Source organism: Dreissena polymorpha, chromosome 2, assembly GCF_020536995.1.
Source record: "Dreissena polymorpha isolate Duluth1 chromosome 2, UMN_Dpol_1.0, whole genome shotgun sequence".
Lineage (NCBI taxonomy): Eukaryota > Metazoa > Mollusca > Bivalvia > Myida > Dreissenidae > Dreissena > Dreissena polymorpha.
The window spans coordinates 16,940,888-16,960,007 of NC_068356.1; the positions used below are offsets into that span (position 1 = coordinate 16,940,888).

Sequence of the window (19,120 nt, forward strand, 5' to 3'; positions counted from 1 at the left end):
ATTATCGTTCAGACCTACGACCTTCTGTGTTAGTTCCATCCATTCGCTGTTTCTCTTTCCTTGTCCAATCAAAAGACGTGTTACACCCACCATCAAAAGATGTAGCATTGAGCACAATAGGTACTTGACAGATCGGGGATGTTTTTACAAGGTGATAAGAAAACAATGCCTAGGGGCTTATCTCCACTGGCGAGTAAATTAGCGCTAATCCCCTTGTGTATCAGGGGCAATTAAACACATCTGCACATTTGTATTGCAGGGAAGTGTTCTGTGGGCCCTTTCATGTGAGAAAATTAGCAGTAGGCCCATAACTAAAAAATCATAACTCGACAGCCAGCTGGGGGGGGGAGCCGGACCCCTGGGCCCAGTGCCTGGGTACGGGCCTGCATATCTATACTAAGATGCTCAAAACCTAGCTCTGGCTACCATAACTTTAAATGTCGCTTGTTATGATTTTTGACTGGCGCGACGTTACAGGTCTGTCAATACTATATGAACTGTACGCTGAAGTTTCTTTAGCTACTCAAAACCATACCTATATCTATAATTTCAGTCGAAAAACACTCCCCATAAAATCGGCACAACCCTATATACACGTTTATTGGAAGTTAATCCCCCCCCCCCGGGATCGACATTCGTGGATCTGTGGGCTTTATAGAGAATAATAGGTCAGTGTTGATTATAGATCAGGTTTATCATGCGAGGCTTAGAAAACAAAAAGCACGAGCCTTGGCGAGTGCTTTTTCGTTTTCGTGCCGAGCATGATAAACCTGATCTATAATCAACACTGACCTATTATTCTATTTATCCCACTTTTATTCAGTTAACTTTTTTTATTTAAACAAAATAAGTTTTCACGAGTGTTTGTCGTACTTTGATAATGACTGTAGTGTAACCAAGGTCAGTGTATTACTCCGCGTTCCAAAAATAACCGCTGATCAAATAATCATTTTTTTAAATCAGAATATCGTTCTGTAACAAAGTGTCGAGCGTTATTAATTACAATTTTAATCATATTGAATTGCAAATCTTAAAGTTTTATGATATCAATATGACATTAAGTTGTTATATACAAGGAACTACATTTGTTTACAACGTAGCCTAACACCACACACAATTCACTTTCGATATCAAACTATCGAGTCGATCACGAGGTGCACATTATTTGCTTCTTTGTTATAATATGTGGTTATTTCGTGACGAAATAACAAAGATTACTTGGATTTAAGCTAATTATATACATTTACATTTTGAATGTTGAAAGTGGCACCAAAGAATTGTGAGGCAAAGTTGTTCGAACGCTGGTGAACCGTGAAGTGACTGGGTGGGGCGAACATCAAGATCAACTTGTTCGACGGTAGACAGTGGTTGTCTAGGCTGCATTTCGGCCATAGTTTCGGTGCGTGAAGGTGTACAAGAGGAACTGTTGGATTGTTACATTTACTGGACTGAGCAAGAATGAACACTTTTGCAGCTGTTCAACAGATATGTTGGAATAATTGGTTAAGGACTGGACATTTTTGTGCCCTGTTATTGCCATGGTTTTAGTGGGTGGATATTTGTATTTCGAAATTTTTGGACCAGGAATTTGCGAACTGAGTGGTTCGTTATTCTCTTGTGCTTGAGAAAGCCGGAGTCTTTTGCCATGGCCTTCAGCATCTGACCTAACTTGTTGACACCCAATTGTTGACGCAAGAATCACCGGGATGCAGTGTCATTTGTGCGTATTGCCAGGTAGAAAAGATGCTTTGAAGAAAAATCAGATGGATGCATATCCGAGAACAGCTTGTAAATTAACACAGGATTTCTTGGTCCAGACGATTGTTTTCTACGGTCAAAGGGGAGCAACTCGCACTGACTTCTTCAAAGGGGAGCAACAACAGAACCTAGTTGCATAGTGTTCAATTTACCTAATACTGGAGGTTTTAATAAAAATAAATGACAAAAAAACACGTGTTTTTGCTACTTTCCTTTGTTTTAAGGTCATTAAGATTGACAAACATTTGAGATTGTTTTTATTATTGATGCACTTGGCAAACACAGGTGACGAGGTGCGTGGGAAAAAGTAGTCCCGGTTCGGCAGTTGATGACGTCATTTCGTGCCATTGATTATAGCCTTGCCGTTGATTATAGATGAAATTTAATAAACGGGGCTTGAATCAACCGATTTCGCTGTAAAAGTGGGATAAAATAATATTCTTTTGTTTTATTTTTTTTTGTTTCTTATTTAGTTTTCAAGCTTTTTACAATGGATTGTCTATTCAAAGAAGTACGATTACTGTACAGTAATAAATATAATGTCATCTTCATAAATATCTGTAGCTACGGCTCTGAATATACGTACATCATATCAAAGATGGTGTTCTGATGAAGACTAAACACCGACAATGTCACAAAACGAATAACTCCTGGCATAAGGACTTAAAAATAATCATAAAATGATGAAACATTTTATACTATAATTATAGTTAGGCCTATCAATGACATGGAGTTTCAATAGTGTGTCAGCGCTGAATTGAATCATCAAAGCCTTATAATGAGCGAGGTTAATGGCACTATTAAAATGCTATGTTCATTTCCCGTTTCGATTTTTTGGAATATTTATAAGATCCCGTTTTGGCAATACTTTATTGTTTTGTTTTATGATATTGTTTCGTTAATACATAGATAGCAGTACATTGATTGAATGGTATCCGGAAAGGGGGGAAGGATATCGAGTATATACGGGAGCTTAATTAGCGGGTTTAAGTGAGCTATGTTAGTTGGCACTTACTTCGAATATAGCATCATTTTTCGTGAAGAAGTAGAGGATATTTTCACCCGTTAAGCCACTAAAGATTTATATTTGATTACGCCATTTTCGGCTATACAGTGTTTGCCCTTTCCTCGTTTTTTTTGTATCAAGATCGTAGACGTCCGGATAAAAAAGTTATGAAGGAAATATGGCCACAATTCTGTTGTCCAATTACATGACGTTCGAGAAATTGGATGTACATATATCATTTTCTCTTATTAAACACATTAGTAGCGCACTTGTAGAGTAAAATATAACACACATCACAATTATTACATTTTCACGACGCTTTTTCATCAATTTTGGGATAAAGCCAATTTTGTTGTCAATAAATTAGTTATCAGAGATAGGACGGTATCGAAGAAAATGAAATTCTTCAGGGATGTCAAAGCAAAATTTGTGTAATATAAATCACTTTCGTTGATAGCTGCAGTTTGCACGACAAATATAGGCAGTTATCAAACTGGGCTACGACAAATGTCTGTATGTAAACTTGTTACGTCGTCATTTGTACACAACAATAGTGCATATATTCACTGTGGTTGAGCTGATTCTCTCCCTTTTGATATAATATTTCCCTTTTGTTGTTATAATATAAAGTTGTTTAAGGTGTTTGTGCATCTTGTCGTGTTGGGTGGGTGTATCCTAGACATATATTCTAGTTGAGGGTGGGGGTGGGGTTGTTTTTGTATTGTTATATGTTTGTCATACATACATTGTTGGTACCCATAACTCTGGGAAGTTATCTTTTACTAAAGGAGTTATTGCTGCAATATAGGACGACACCTTACAAATAAGATACGATTGGAATATAAAATTCCACTTTCATTGATACATTTCACAGTTTCGTAGAGTGAAAATAAAGGGTTAAATTAAGATATATTCTTTGTGTTCTCTGACTCTCGAAAGCCTTTTTAGGTTAAGGTTAAGAGAACCCGAGGCTATTACATCCCAATGGCCCCTGGACTAACCCAGCTAGAGATTGTACCATTTCACGTTGACGCTTACAACACTTAACTCAAGAAGATGAACTTCTACAACCCAGAGAAGAAAGAGGACTACGATATCATCTCCGGCATCAGACCTCACCCGACGTTTTTTTTGTCTCCAAAAGCCTTGAATGTTCTGCAGTCTCTTCAACATCCTTATGTGTTCGATCAAAATAATCAAATCAGTGGGCCACTTACTACATAGACACAGAACCTCGTTATTATTTAGTATAATGGTACTTTCAAAGCGCTACCGGTGTATTAAATGTACATTGCATGTACATTTTCCCTATCCAAAAACAACAGCTAATTGCAGGTTACATTCACAACCTTTGGACATCTTCCATATCAATTGTAGAAATGTAGTTCAAGTGTTATTTGATATATTTGATATAAAGTTCGATAGCCATTTATCGATATACATGTATATACACGACTATCCTAAGTAATAGGAAGTAGATGGGACAAAACGCATCGGAGTAATTTAACACAACAGTTTAAAGTGAATGGCATTTTTTGATAGACCCATATCAATTAAATACACTGTACTATATATATGTAATATATTTGTATGTATATGTTCACTTATTTTAAAAATATGATCACTTGACTTTCTTATTAATAACATTTGAATAATTTTATAAAGATAGCGGATAAATATGAATGTGCATGTATTATAAGTCGGTTGTCAGGATGGCCGAGCGGTCCAAGGCGCCAGCCTCAAGGTTGTTCACTTTAAATTAGAGTGGTCCACGTATGTGAGCGTGGGTTAAAATCTCACTTCCCACACCGTTTTTTAGTTGTGCTTATAAATGAAATAACAATAACCAAACGTCGAGTTTTGATAACAGTGTGTTTAGCCAAAGAGTTTTCAAAAGATCGAAGGTTCTTTGTTCAAAAGTTTATGACAATCTAAAGTATAAGTCACTTTATAAGCTGCTCTTTATATAAACAGTACCGGATTAAGTACCGTGGAGGCCTATATGCAACAAAACTTTTGAGGCCCACTCGATGGTTGTTTTGTTGTGGCATCATTTAAATTTTATGGATATTCGTTAAAAAGTAATTCTCAAATGAGGTCAAGACAAATATGATTGTATATTCAATCATTAATCCGATACATAAATACGGTGTTTACACGCGAATGAGTATTCCTTAAGTGCCGCGAGAGTACCGTGCTGCAGGTTAATTAAGTTACTACAAAAGATCTTTCGTTACGGTCACATGGGGCCTCTAAATGTCGCTGGGCCAATCGGCAGTTGCCTACTCTGCCTTAAGGGTAATCCGAGACTGAGTATAAAGGTCACCCAAAATGCAGGGTTTAAAACGTGCTGCTGGTAGGATGTTGTTTTAATAAGGACTCCATATGTTTGTCGATTGACTGGTTCCGAGCAGCATTTGTAGCAAATCCTTACTTCCAATAAACACAACAAGGAGATGCTCGATATTCAAATATATTATTATATTATATTTTTAGTTAAATAAACGTAAACTTTATTTGTTACCTTTATATGAATAAAATTTCATTTTTGTAGAAAAAATAACTGATTTGCAAAAAAAAACAACTTCCAAATAAGAAATGTTCCAGATCCGGCAAAATTTGAAACTGTGAACCTAATACGGTTGAACGTGCAAGGAAGCCAAACAAACTATGTTAATTGCATTTGATATTAGTCTCTAGACTGAAACATGTGAAACTTTTCACAAAACATAATTTGTTCGGTATGACATATTGACACCGCTGCCTCCGTTCAAAGCAGACGATCTCCGTTTCGTGAATACAAACGTTCACTGGTTAAGAACAAGAGATGTTTTGCGAACTAGTTTGCTTCTAACCGGCTCTGCCCGCGCTTGTTCAAGCGTTAAATAGTGATTACGTGATTTTTTTCTACCAATTGATGCAGCAGACGTTTTTAAGGCAGAGATGCCGACACAGAAACGGTTGATGGACGTCAAAAAGAGAGCATGACCAGTCAACACTTCCTTATCCGTATTTGCTAAAAGCTATTGCTTATTAAGTCGAGACGAGAACAGTTGTTTGAACTAAAAAGAATCGGATCGAAAAGCGAAAATTATTAAACGCATATCAAATAAAATAGAAGCGCAAAATAACGTCTGGGAAAGTGTAAGTAGGACTTTATTTAACACATATAAAATAAAGCGAAGTTAAAAAAACTATGAAAAAGGTACAAAAGCAGTAAAACAGAACCATATATACGACAAAGTAATATCATTTTTCTATTGAAAAATCTTGTAACATATTTATTGTTTATCTTTAAATGTATACCATTAATGAACATGAAACAATGGTAAATGATTACACATACATAATGTATTGTATAAAGATGACAATAGGAAGGTGACCGGTATTTTTGCTCGGTTGTATCTTCTAAACAATATGCACAATTTCCGTTATTTTAAAAGTTTAAAGAGTTTAATTTACGAGCTTAAACCACCCACATAAAAACGACACAGAGCAAAGTTGCGTATTTTACAAATGACACATAAACAACGCTTGCGCTACAATAATAGCTCAAGAAAAGACATTTAAAACACGACCAAAGGTCTGTACATACTATTATTAACATTGATTTGAACGCGTGCATATCCAAAATTGTATTTATATTACTATAAAATAATTATATCCCATAACCAACAAAAAGTTTAAAAATCCATATCAAACTATTATTATGTACTATACATGTATAAATACTTTATGAAATTATCAACCTAAATGTTTGAATAGTTTATTCAAAAGTTCACGTTGATGGTACCTGTTGCTTGCAAAGATGACAGGATTACATAAATAAGCCAAAGAAAGATCAAAAAGACACCGGAAATGACTTTCGTCCTCTGCGGTCCTCCAAGCTCGGCGCGCCCAAAGGCGACAGAGTACCGCCGCACCGCAAGTAGCGCCAGGGCCATGAGCGCCACCACAACGTACACCACCACCGAGAACCCCATTGAGCCGGCCGGAACTTCAAATTGTTTGCCCTGAATAAAAAAAGGTGTGTCGAATGGTCATTTTTTTCGGTTGAAAATTTAAATTGCGTACACAATTATGGAAAAGCCTCTCAAGGACAAAACATTATTTAGGTCGCCGTGGTGTAATGGATAGGTTGTCCACCTAGCGACCGGGAGGTGATGGGTTCGATCCCCACCGTGAGAGCTTTCTTAAGATCTCTCCCAACGACACCAAGTACTGGTTCTAGGCCCAGGAAATGGAGTCGATAGCGTTTATATAAGCCTAAGGCTTTCGATGCAATTGAGCTAAAATAAATAGGTTAAAACTAAAACATTTTAGAAATGACAAAATAATTAAAATATCATCATATTCGTTATCATTATCATTATAATAATTATAACTATTTCAGATCGAATGTTCCCAATTGAATGGTGGATTATATACTGCTGGACGTTTTCGCATGCGCTCCGTTCACAGAACTACTTTTTAAATGTCTTCAAATCTCTTATCAAATGAAAAAACACCTGTTTTGTAAGTAAGGAAAATATATGTATGTATCAAAACATCCAAGCAACATATATATTTCAAATATATTTGTTTAACTAACCCGTTCTTCTTAATGTTATTAGCATGATACATTTAGTTTGGTTCGGCTTTAAAAAAATGTTTTACAACAACAACGATTTCATGACCCACCTTAACAGCCCAGTATATACTGGAAATCAACCACGGCAACCCAAGACCGAGGAAAACGTTGACGGAGTTACTTCCGTTCACGTTACCGACGGAGCTGTCGGCGGTCTTTTCATTCATGGCGGCGGTCTTGCTGGCGAACGTGTCTGGCATACTGGTCCCCAAGGCAACGAATGTGATGGCGGTAATGGCGTCTGGCAGGCCGATCAGACATCCAAAGGTGGCCGCGAGGTCGTTGATAATGGCCGTAAGGATTCCGATGATCGCCAGTGAAACCCAGAATGTTGGCCAGCCACCAAGATACTTCGCGGGCGGGATGAAGGCAAAGATAATCTGAAGACGAGCAACACTGAGTTGTTAACAGAAAAGTCACTGAAAAAAATATCATGTAAAACAGTTAAACATGAATTGAGCATATTAACAGCAACTGCAACGCATTACTTAACATGGCAACAACTTATTATCGAAACTCTTTATTCAGGCAGTGCTAAGATATAACAATTAAATAATCTCCAACGCCTTAACATGAACGCCATCGGCGCTCACCTTCCAGCCAAACGACAGGAAGTGCAGCACGTAGTCAATGAAGGCGGCGTTCTCGGTGTCACCTCCGTTGACGTTCATAGCGTCATGGAACTGTTGAAGCCACGTGGAGGACTCCAGCGCCATGCCGCCTATGTTGGCCTTCGTCATGTTCATCAGACGACTTACGATCCCATCGAAATCTGCCATGTGGAAATGAACATGTGTATGTGTAGTGTAACTAAGGGAGTTTTTATCACCGTTAATCCTTTTTAAACATAAGCTGTCGTCGTGTGTTGGCCATTTTAAGTAATTGTATACAACCAACGAGTATCTTGTAATCAAAACCAAAGGATTTATAAACATTAAAGAAGAATTTTTTACTTAAATGAATAGTTGTTAATCCTAAACACCTATATACAATCAAAAAAACTTTAATTCAACTAAAATAACAACATACAGGATATGATGTTAAAACAACGTTACATAAAGTGGCGCGGCGTTACGGCGGCGTTACGTTAACGCGCCAAAACCGCGACATTCTGGGGGCCTCAACATGATTAAGCACAGTCTGATCAAAATGTTAATCCAACAAAAGTATGATCAAAATGTTAATCCAACAAAATTACATGAAGAAAAAATTATTACTCAAAAAATATTATCTCAATTACTGTCAAAGTATTGATTAATCATCTAAACCCCAGAATAGATTGCACTGTCTTTGAAAGTTCACTTTGTATCACATATTTTTCCATCACATGTTAAGCTTGCTGTTTATCAACTGTTTATCGCGCTGTTTCTCACATGTTTTAGCACAATGTTCATCACTAGTTTCTCTCGGTTTCGCGTCCACATAGCACTTCTAACGAATAGAGTTTTACGATTGGACTGGTCCCGGAAGGGCAGCGACAGAAAGGAGGGGATGTTGTGCGCCCATTTCAAGGACATGAAGTGCAATTTCGCGGCCGCCTCGCACGTCTGCTCCACCGGCGCTCTCTGCGCATGCGGGTACATGCTAATGTTCACATCCGCGCACGTGGTGTACCGGAAGCCGAAGCCGACGGGCTTTGCTCCGGCGCTCGGGTGGTGGTACGGCGTTCGCTGCGAAAGCGGTGACCAGCTGTAATCTTGGTGAGAAGCGGTGACCGTCGGACTATCGCCACGTGACATTTCGGACACCACGATCGGCTTATGATCTTCGCTCTCGGAGCGGGACGAGTGCTTGGAGTTGGACGACGAGTTGAAATCGGGCATGCTCGTATCACGTTACTGGGGGCTTTCTCCCTGAAAACTCTGCGGCGACGGCGATCGGGAAACTGAGATCGTCTCAGTTTCCAATCCGCCATCCGTCCGCTCGCTCTTCATCTCTACCGAGGAGACGCTTGTCTGGTCGCTCCAAGCGGTTCCCGCCGGATCGCCGTATTTTCTTACACTTCTTATGGTTAAAAATGTAGCATACAAGATAAAAGTAAACTGATGCTTCAAATGACATTGTGCCATATTCTTAATACCATTCATCTCTTGAAAATGACATATATCAAGACAAATTTCAAATAAATATAATATGGTTGGATATATATTTTTCGAAAAAATCTAATTATTTGTGTAATTATATCCTTTTTACCAAGGTCAATATTAATTTATTTTAGGATTCATTTAAGTCACAATTTCCAATTTTACAATACTTGTAACTACGTATGTTGTGTGTGCAAGGCTTCTTGTGTTCTTTGAATGAAAAAAAGCTTTTTCAATCCGGTATATAACAATGCGTACTTTTTTCACGATAATTAACTTGACAACACCTTTCAAAAAAGCGACAATGCGTTTCCAAAATGACGTTATTTTAGAGTTTTGTTCCACTGTTAAGTTCACAAACTTACGTTAATTACAATTGTTAATTTTTCATAAATTGAATGTGTAGTGCGTTCTGACTTGTTGACATTTTTAAGGACATGAATGGTTATCATGTCGTGTTGTTGTGTGGATTGTAACACACTGGAAAAATGTAATAACGCACCACGTACAAAACAGTCTAAGAATTCTGTTTAGAAATTTCGCATTGTGAGAGGAAAATATAAATCACCTTTTCAACCATGGCATTCTCATGATATATTACTGACCAAGTATGCATAAATTTTTGAAACTCTTAAATAGTAATAATAAAAGTACCATTCGGAATTTAGCAATTTACTGTATTACATGCTTTAAGAAAAGAAATAATTTTATTTTTGTTTAACTCGACGTTAATAATGGTTATTTATTTACTGCTTGATATGAAATAAATGTACTGTGTTTTTATCTGTTGACGCCGATTTTTGTTTACATTTTCAGTGTATTATGTAATGATAATGAAATGTTATTTTTTTGCTGTTTCCTCTGTTTGTTTGTTGTTTTATATATAGTTGAGTATGAATACTCAATTCAGTGGGTACATAAACACACAACACTCTTACGAGTAGTTTATTATTATCTTTATTCCTATATTTTTCACGCATGTGTGAATGTTTTATATTGATCACGATGAGCTGTGATATGCTTGAGTAAATGAAATATTTGTTCTGTTCTGTTCATAATTTTATGAATAAATGTTTATGAGAGATAACCCTCAAATTCAAAAGTAGAAACAATCGCTATGATTGAACCTGGATTATTTCATCGGTGCATGTTTTCCTTAAACATGTAACAAGTTACAAATATAACATGGAATGGAATAATACGCAATATAAAATATAGAAAGAAATTGAAAAAATAATGTCGAGTATGGATCACTTCGGCATTATTTGGTACGATGCCTTAAATACAGCTTAAAAATGTTATGGTGAGTGGTTGCGAATATTTGAGATTGTCGTATTACTATACAAAATTATTTTCAAATCTAAAATATGTTTAGTCAGTGATTCGGAATAACCTTTGTTTAGTGTACAATTTACGGAGAAAAATAATCAGTACCGGTATGGTTCACATGCGTTGCAGCTAGTAATTAACGGGTAAGAAGCTAGCAGTACGAGGACAAGTCGTTGACAATTGAGATAAAATATATATATGTGTGTGTTATTTTATGGGATGTGTGGCAAGAAACAGCGCACAGATCTGTTCAAAAGAAAATATAAACGATGAATTTCGATTACTCAAGAAAATCGAGCTAGATTTTCATGACTCCAATGACTCTACTGCTAAGCAGAAGAATTTTCTGAGAATTGTGGATAAAATAGAGTAAAGACCATCAAAAGGAATAGTTGAATGCAATAGTTGATTGAACACAGAAAATAAAGGCACATCAGGCCCATACTCGATATATTTATAAATAAAACTCATTTTAACGTGAGTTTTCATCTAATTGTAACAAAAAAACGCGCTACCTATTGAGATAAACGACCTTCAAATAAATGTAATAAAAATAAACTTCCTAAAATTATTTGAAATTTACTTAAAGAAAACACAGATTAACAATTACTTAATTCTAAATGATGTTAATGTCAAAATGTAGTTAGCTCAGACTGTTCATTGAACATAATCTACTTTTAATGATGCATTTACAAACAATTTAAAATCCATTTATATGGACATTTAAGTTAAAGCTTCCCAAGCTAACCTTGAACAATTCAACCTGACTTGAACAACGCTATACAGATTGTAAGACAAACATTCCATATTTAAGGTGTAAATAGAAAACAATATTCTGGCAATTCGAACAACCTTGATCGACTGGAAATTGAAAAGAGATCATTCGTAACAGGTAACTTCTTCGTTGCTATTTAAAATGGATAATTGATACCTGATTATAATGAAAATATACGCGTCATTAAAGGGACCTTTTCACGTTTTGGTAAATTGACCAAATTAAAAAAAAATAAAAGGTTTTAGATTCGGAAATTTTCGCTGTAGTTATGATATTTGTCAGGAAACAGTAATACTGAACATTTACCATGCTCCAAAATATCCATTATATGCATCTTTTGACGATTTAAAAACCTGAACATTATAAAGCGTTGCAACGCGAAACGATTGAATAATTTGGAGAGAGAGTTCTGTTGTTGTCGTAATATTTTGTGACACTACGAGAAATGCTTATATAAAGTATAAAAAAACATCTCTCATTGCATGAACACGGATGGCCGAGTGGTCTAAGCGTTAGACTTTTACTCCAGGGATCAGTGGTTCGAGCCAAGTTGAGGGCTACCTTTTTTCGTTCTTTAATTTTATTCTTGATTTTTACTGGAGCTTTTTAGATCCATTGTTTACATTTACCAATTGAAGCAGTTATTGACAAACTTCAATACATGCCATAAACGCCCCTTTTATGTTAATTCATTTGTGTATTTTAATAAGAACACAATTGTTAAACAATACTTTCTTCTTTAAACCTCCTGATGTATCGCGTTTATCTTATCATAATATTCGTCTAGCATTTCGTTTCAGCACCACCGTCATTATTTCTTGCTCAATCTCCGATTACACATACACAAACAGGATGGGCGATTGTATATAAACACATTTTGTACAACATAAGGTTGGAACTTTCTTTAAAACATAGAAGTAACCGGTGTGTGATGAATACTGATAATAAATAGCACTATCATTTTTTATTCAAGTCATTGTGGTAGCGTTATCCCCTTTGTAGTAAATAGCATTTCCTAGTAGAGTGTACCGGTATACTATTTGAAAAAAGAATGCATGCATACTAGTCGTTTGTAAACATCTTTTAATGGCGTGTTCTTAATTTTTACCGCTACAATTCCACCACAGGTAATTTAACGGAAACTCATAAAGTTTGTCACGCCTTCACGTGTCATGTATGCGGACCAAACAACCTCGGTGGACATTTCAGTTAAGTGCGCAAAGGTGTTTCGACGTTTCTGTCCGCACGCGACGTCATATGTGTCGAGTCATGTGCATCTTCCAGCGCTTTTTCATATAGGAATGTTGTTCGACTGCCTCATTTTTTTCGCAATATATAGACATATCAAACACTTGACGGTGTTTCAGGCCTCTCTTGATCTCAGCAGCTACAACTCATTATCGTCAAACACCGCTTATCCCATGTGAAAAATCACTAAAGTGTTGTATCATTCGACGTAATATGCTTCACCGAAACATTGTTATCTAGTGCAGCCTCCTCAAGCGAAACATCGTTTTATGCTTATTACTTATCCGTTTGAAACGTTAAACCTTTTGAAACCCAAGGTTGCATGGAAATTTATATTTATGAATCGCTGATAATACCTGCGACCTATTTAACATACGTGAATAACGTACACAGAACATTCAAGGGTTATCTTCTCAAAATATTGAAACCCGTTAGAAAGCCCGATTCTCTTGTTGCATCTGATACTTGCGAACCATTCCTTAGTCAATACCTACGTTATAATTGTCAAGTATTCGGTTATTTTTAGCGCTATAAACCAGCTCGCCAAAGCTTAACTCGACCAACGTGGAATTATCATTAAGGTGACTATACAAAATTACATAATGTAATGTGTACGATGGAATTAACTAGTCGATTGAGAGATTAATAGATATACAGAAAAAAAAACGCACGTCATAAACGGTTTTCATTTTGAACGAAAGCCAAGCATGAATTTTAAAAATGTTTGCATTAGGTCGAATATCTTCGTGGATGCAGTAGCATTTAGGGGGAGAAAATAACTTCTGACTTCAAAATTTTGAAAACTTACTTACCTCGATCTTAATCTGCTCTCCTCGGGCGAATAGTCAATCTCTAATTTCTATCGCTTGACTATATCGCAACAATTTCAGATTATGTGGACGTTCTCTATTTACCTGGAGTCGGTTGCCATACTTTCCTAGCTGTTTATGGTGAGCAAAACTGGAGAGGCAGAAAGCATCACCAGCCATTACCTGTTTGCCCTGGGCTCCTACCGAGCACTCTTTCTCCTTAACTGGATATACAGATACTACTTAGGGGGATTTTTGGACCTGATCGCTGTTGTTGCCGGATGGGTCCAGACAATACTCTATGGAGCAGGTGGATTTTTTCCGCGAAGGTGTATACGCCAGCTTTTCACCTTACCTGACCTTTGTAAATGTCCAGTAAAATTAAAAATAAAACTTCCTGCGGCTAGTTCAGAATGAATAGACTTTATTTATCCCATAGGCTGATTTGAGCATTCCACCAGAAAATTGGAAACATGTCCGCGTCTTTGTAACACTGTTTTACTGCGTGTTCAGCATGAAACATTTTTATAAAGGCGTAATAGATAGAACAGTTTTACACTCATTCTCGACATCGATACAGTTTGTGCGTGCACCTTTTATTTTCAGAGGCAACAGCGTTTATACATAAAGGCTATGTTCCCATATTTAGTACTGACTTCCATATTCCTGCATGTAAACATGTATAAGTATAGAGAGCAGTGGAAGCGTGGCCTCACTTTAATACATTGCATCTCAACCCGCGAGGTATCACGGGTCAGGTTGCGGTTAGTGTGTGGTTTATTTACAGGTCATAGCTGCGTCTTCGAATACGCTTATGTGCTGACCTGAGTTCGCGGCCAGTAAAATAATCAAATATAGCGGCTATCCGTGAACTAGGTGAACAGGAATTTTCTTTAGACCAGAAAGATGTTAAATGAAGATATTCAGCGATATTATTATTGTATGTCAATAATAGATTCGTAATGTGTTTTCAACAATACCATTATAAATATTATTTTTTTAATTAATTTAACAAGAATTATTCCACTATACATCTATTGACTAATGTATTAAGCATGAGCGCGATGATTCTCGATACTGTTAATAATCGAATCAAATAGCAATGCCCGACAAACCATTAAAACAGGTTTGTTCGAAGAACGCGCGTATAAATATTTAAAAAATGTACGGATACTGAGCGTGTGGCCGGTTGACTCATATGTTTAAATCTCCCTTCCATTCTTCTTTTAGTTTTCATTTTCGTATCTATAGGTTTATGAACAGCAATACGTAATAATGTAAAGTAAGCCGCGAAAACTCCGCGTAATATCCCGTACTGCGTGTGATGCAGCTAAGAACTGCACAGAGAAAGATATTCGCTATCCTTGATCTCATTTATTGAATTCTTTACCTTTCACAAACTCCAACCACAATCAACGCCGTATATCTTTTTAAAGATATGTCTTGTTATTCATTTTCACTTACATCGTATTCGTAAATTGTACGCCAACGCCTGTCCACTGGCTGATGATTTAGAGCGCCATTGCCTTGATCGTGTTAGTATCCATACTATTAGTTATTCTAATAGTGTACTGCCAGATGAGCAGAAACAGAATGTCATTCAAACCCCTAAGTAATGTGGACGTTGTTGAACGTGCAAATCGAACAAAAAACTTTTTTAAAGGCCAGCAGCGCAAACGGTTATTTGTGCATAGAAATAGGGAGAGCCCAAGTATAGAGAATTTTCTATTTTATGTCTTATATCATGAATGCATATTTCTCGGACTTTACCAGAGGAGGTTTCATGTCAGCTTTATATAAAGCATTATCTGTAGCACTAGTGAAACCATATCGTTTTATGTTGTATTTGACATATACCGAATGCACGAGATAACACAAAGTTTCGACCTTATAAATAGTCTATGCAACTTGGAAGAACAAAATTGTCAAATGATTATTTCTATCAAGTTGCATATCATAAAAAACCTCCATTAATAACTAGATGAGGATTTAAAAACCAAACTTAACAAAAACATTTTTAGATTTATTTAAATTTGTCCAATTCTGTGGCTTTTGAACCGTATATGACTTTTATGTATTGTCCTCGGTGGTAATGAAAAGGTCATAGACCGGACGGACTCGTATGACTTGAAGGAAAGAACAAACACAATATTGTTGATTGAAAACGGGCATTTATTATAAAATGCCATAAAAAAGATAAAAATAGAACAGATTCTTTCCAGAAAGGCATAATGGGTGGTAAAAACACGCCACGCGTATATACACATACAAAAACATGAATTTGAATGTGATGACGGCGGAAAAAACACGCCCAAAATAAGTATAAAAGAAAAATATTTGATGCGTATAACAGTAAAATAAGAAACAAATGTGTTTTACACACAGGTAAAAACATACATAGTACGGGAGTCAAAACCTTATGGCGGAGAAGGGGTGGAGGTGGGTTGTTAATTTCGACCATATTGGATTCCTCGTTAGTCTAAAAGGATACAAAGGGCCACAATGGCCAACACTGAATTTGATTGGTCAAAAGAGCCCATGTGACCCCACACTGAGGTTATACACAAGTAATTAAATATAAGGCTTGAACCAATATAATGTTCAACAATTAAGAAATCGTACAATGACATAAAATCTTTTATGTGTGCATAAAATATCATTTATGTATTGTCCTCGGTGGTAATGAAAAGGTCATAGACCGGACGGACTCGTATGACTTGAAGGAAAGAACAAACACAATATTGTTGATTGAAAACGGGCATTTATTATAAAATGCCATAAAAAAGATAAAAAAGATAATCAGCCTGAACGGTATAAGCAAAATCAGGCCAAATATTGAAAAATAAATAAGCAAGGCCTGCATAAACATAGTTCTGCGTAGAGAACTATAATAACAATATCAGCCTGAACGGTATAAGCAAAATCAGGCCAAATATTGAAAAATGAATAAGCAAGGCCTTCATAAACATAGTTCCTGCGTAGAGAACTATAACAACAATATCAGCCTGAACGGTATAAGCAAAATCAGGCCGAATATTGAAAAATATAATCAAGGCCTGCATAGAAATAGTTCCTTCGTAGAGAACTATAATATCAATATCAGTCTAAACTGAAAAAAAAAAAAATTTAATCAGGCATATACATACTTACTTCGGAGAGAACTAAACCATTAGTATCAGCCTGAGCTGATAACTATAATCGGACATAACATTAAAAATGTATAAGTATGACATATAAAACTAAAAAACTGAAGATCACTAGATAAAACACAATGTTCTGAAGAGTGAAGTCTTCCTGTTTCTAGCCGTAATTGTTCGTTCTGGTCCTTCGTGGTTTAATGTAGTGTTCAATAGGAAGGGCTGAAAACGTGCCTTATCGTCCCATTGTAGTACTTGTACAGGAAGTGCCAGCCAGCGGACAGGTCCTCTGTATTGGGGTGTTGAGAGGTAGGCAGGTTTAATGTAGTGTTCAAAGGAAGGGCTGGAAACGTGCCTTATCGCCCCTTTGTAGTACTTGTACAGGAAGTGCCAGCCAGCGGACAGGTCCTTTGTATTGCGGTGTTGAGAGGTAGGCATGGCCTGAAATGATAACTAACAGCGTGCATATATTATAAAACCAGCAGCATACAGAACAGATGATTAAAATGATTTAAACTTGGTATAATCTTGAAAATATAATGACAGATAACAAAAATTACATTAATATTGCGAAAGAGATTATAAATAATTGTCTCCAAAATCCTATTGTAAAATATACTGTGAGTCGAAAACATAATCAAATGTTAAGAAGAGCCGCTTTTTTATAATTCATACAGTATATAACCCACGAGTTCAAGATTGTGAATATGATTCACATTGTTCATGACTTAAGTACATAAAGACACATACCGGTAAATGATAGTATATTAAATAGCGAGCATGGCTTTTAGTGACAATAACACTAGAGTGTGTTTTAGATAGATACAAATACATATGTCTTGCTTATAATGAGCACAAATGTTATACGTACACAAATACTTGAAATCTGAAACTTGCTTATTTGATGAAACACCTATGTATATAATTATATAAATTAAAATGTGTTTACAAAACATATACCTGTATATGTTTTGTATACCGGAGGAAAAATGCCTTGTCCCTTGGCAGCCATGTTTTCGAGCAAAGGTTACCATTTTTTAACTCATCCAAAATATCATTGGGACAAATCCTCTGAGCAATTAAGTTTCATGAAGATCAAAAACAAATGTGGCCTCTAGAGTGTTAACAAGGTTTTACTATAGCCATATAAGGAAAAATGTCCCGCCCCCTGGCTACCATGTTTTTCAACCAACCGGCATCTTTTTAAAACTCGTCCAAGATATTATTGGGATGAATCTTCTGACCAAGTTTCATGAAGATCAGACAGTAAATGTGGCCTCTAGAGTGTTAACAAGATTTTACTATACATAGCCATAAAAGGAAAAATGCCCCGCCCCTTGGCAGCCATGTTTTTCAAGCAAACATAACCATTTTTGAACCCATCCATTATATCATTCAGACAAATCTTCTAACCACATTTCATGAAGATCGGAAAATAAATGTGGCCACTACAGTGTTAACATGGTTTTACTATAGCCATATACGGAAAAATGCCCCCCCCCCCCTGGCGGCCATGTTTTTCAAGCAAACGTAACCATTTACGAACCCATCCAAGATATCATTGAGACCAATCATCTGACCAAGTTTCATGAAGATAAGACAATAAATGTGGCCTCTAGAGTGTTAACAAGATTTTACTTGTTATAGCCATATAAGGAAAAATGCCCCATCCCTTGGCAGCCATGTTTTTCAAGCAAATGTTACCATTTTCGAACCCATCCAAGATATCGTTGAGACCAATCTTCAGACCAAATTTCATGAAGATTGGACAATAAATGTGGCCTCTAGAGAGTTAACAAGTCAAATGCTGACGCCGCACAACGTACGACGGACAAAAGGCGATCACAAAAGCTCACCATGAGCATGTTGTGCTCAGGTGAGCTAATAACTCAAGAAGTACCGGATAATTAAGGTTTTTCCATTTTTATAAATGTTAATCTATGTGCTGTTTGTTAATGACTATTTAGACGAATATTCTCAAGTTTTCCGGTTTTAATGGGAAAGGATATGCTTACTCCAGGCTGATGCTGTGAATATTATAATTATGTAACACATAATTGTGTAAGGGTGTTGATGGTTTATTAGTAGGTTTATTAAATGTGTTTATTAAGTTGCTTTTTTGTGAAAAAACAAGTAAAAAATATTTTTTACATATGCTAGAATTTTGTATTTCCATCAGGAAACTATTTATAGACGAAGCACATGCACATAGTATGTTAGTAACAAACCTTAGCAACCAATAACAAGATGGGCTGATATTATGAGAACTATTATACATGATACAGACTACTACAGGGGGCTAAGTCTGGCCAGAATTTTGTCCAAAAATTGCAAATAAGAATGA

At 36.3% G+C, this 19,120-nt stretch overlaps 1 protein-coding gene across 3 annotated transcripts in view; it reads right to left on the reverse strand.

The window, feature by feature from the left end:
• Nucleotides 1-5,904: 5,904 nt before the first annotated feature.
• LOC127866043 (sodium/calcium exchanger 3-like) overlaps nucleotides 5,905-19,120 on the reverse strand; it is a 67,551-nt gene continuing 54,335 nt past the window's right edge. Inside the window, exons 10-12 of one of the 3 annotated variants that reach the window (XM_052406285.1) lie at nucleotides 7,988-8,166; nucleotides 7,445-7,774; nucleotides 5,905-6,777 (exon numbers count right to left, since the gene is read on the reverse strand). In XM_052406285.1, the coding sequence (XP_052262245.1) occupies nucleotides 6,535-6,777; nucleotides 7,445-7,774; nucleotides 7,988-8,166 (752 nt within the window). In that variant the 3' untranslated portion in view covers nucleotides 5,905-6,534. The remainder of the gene's footprint in view (nucleotides 6,778-7,444; nucleotides 7,775-7,987; nucleotides 8,167-19,120) is intronic. The other 2 variants (XM_052406290.1, XM_052406292.1) reach the window with 2 other exon arrangements.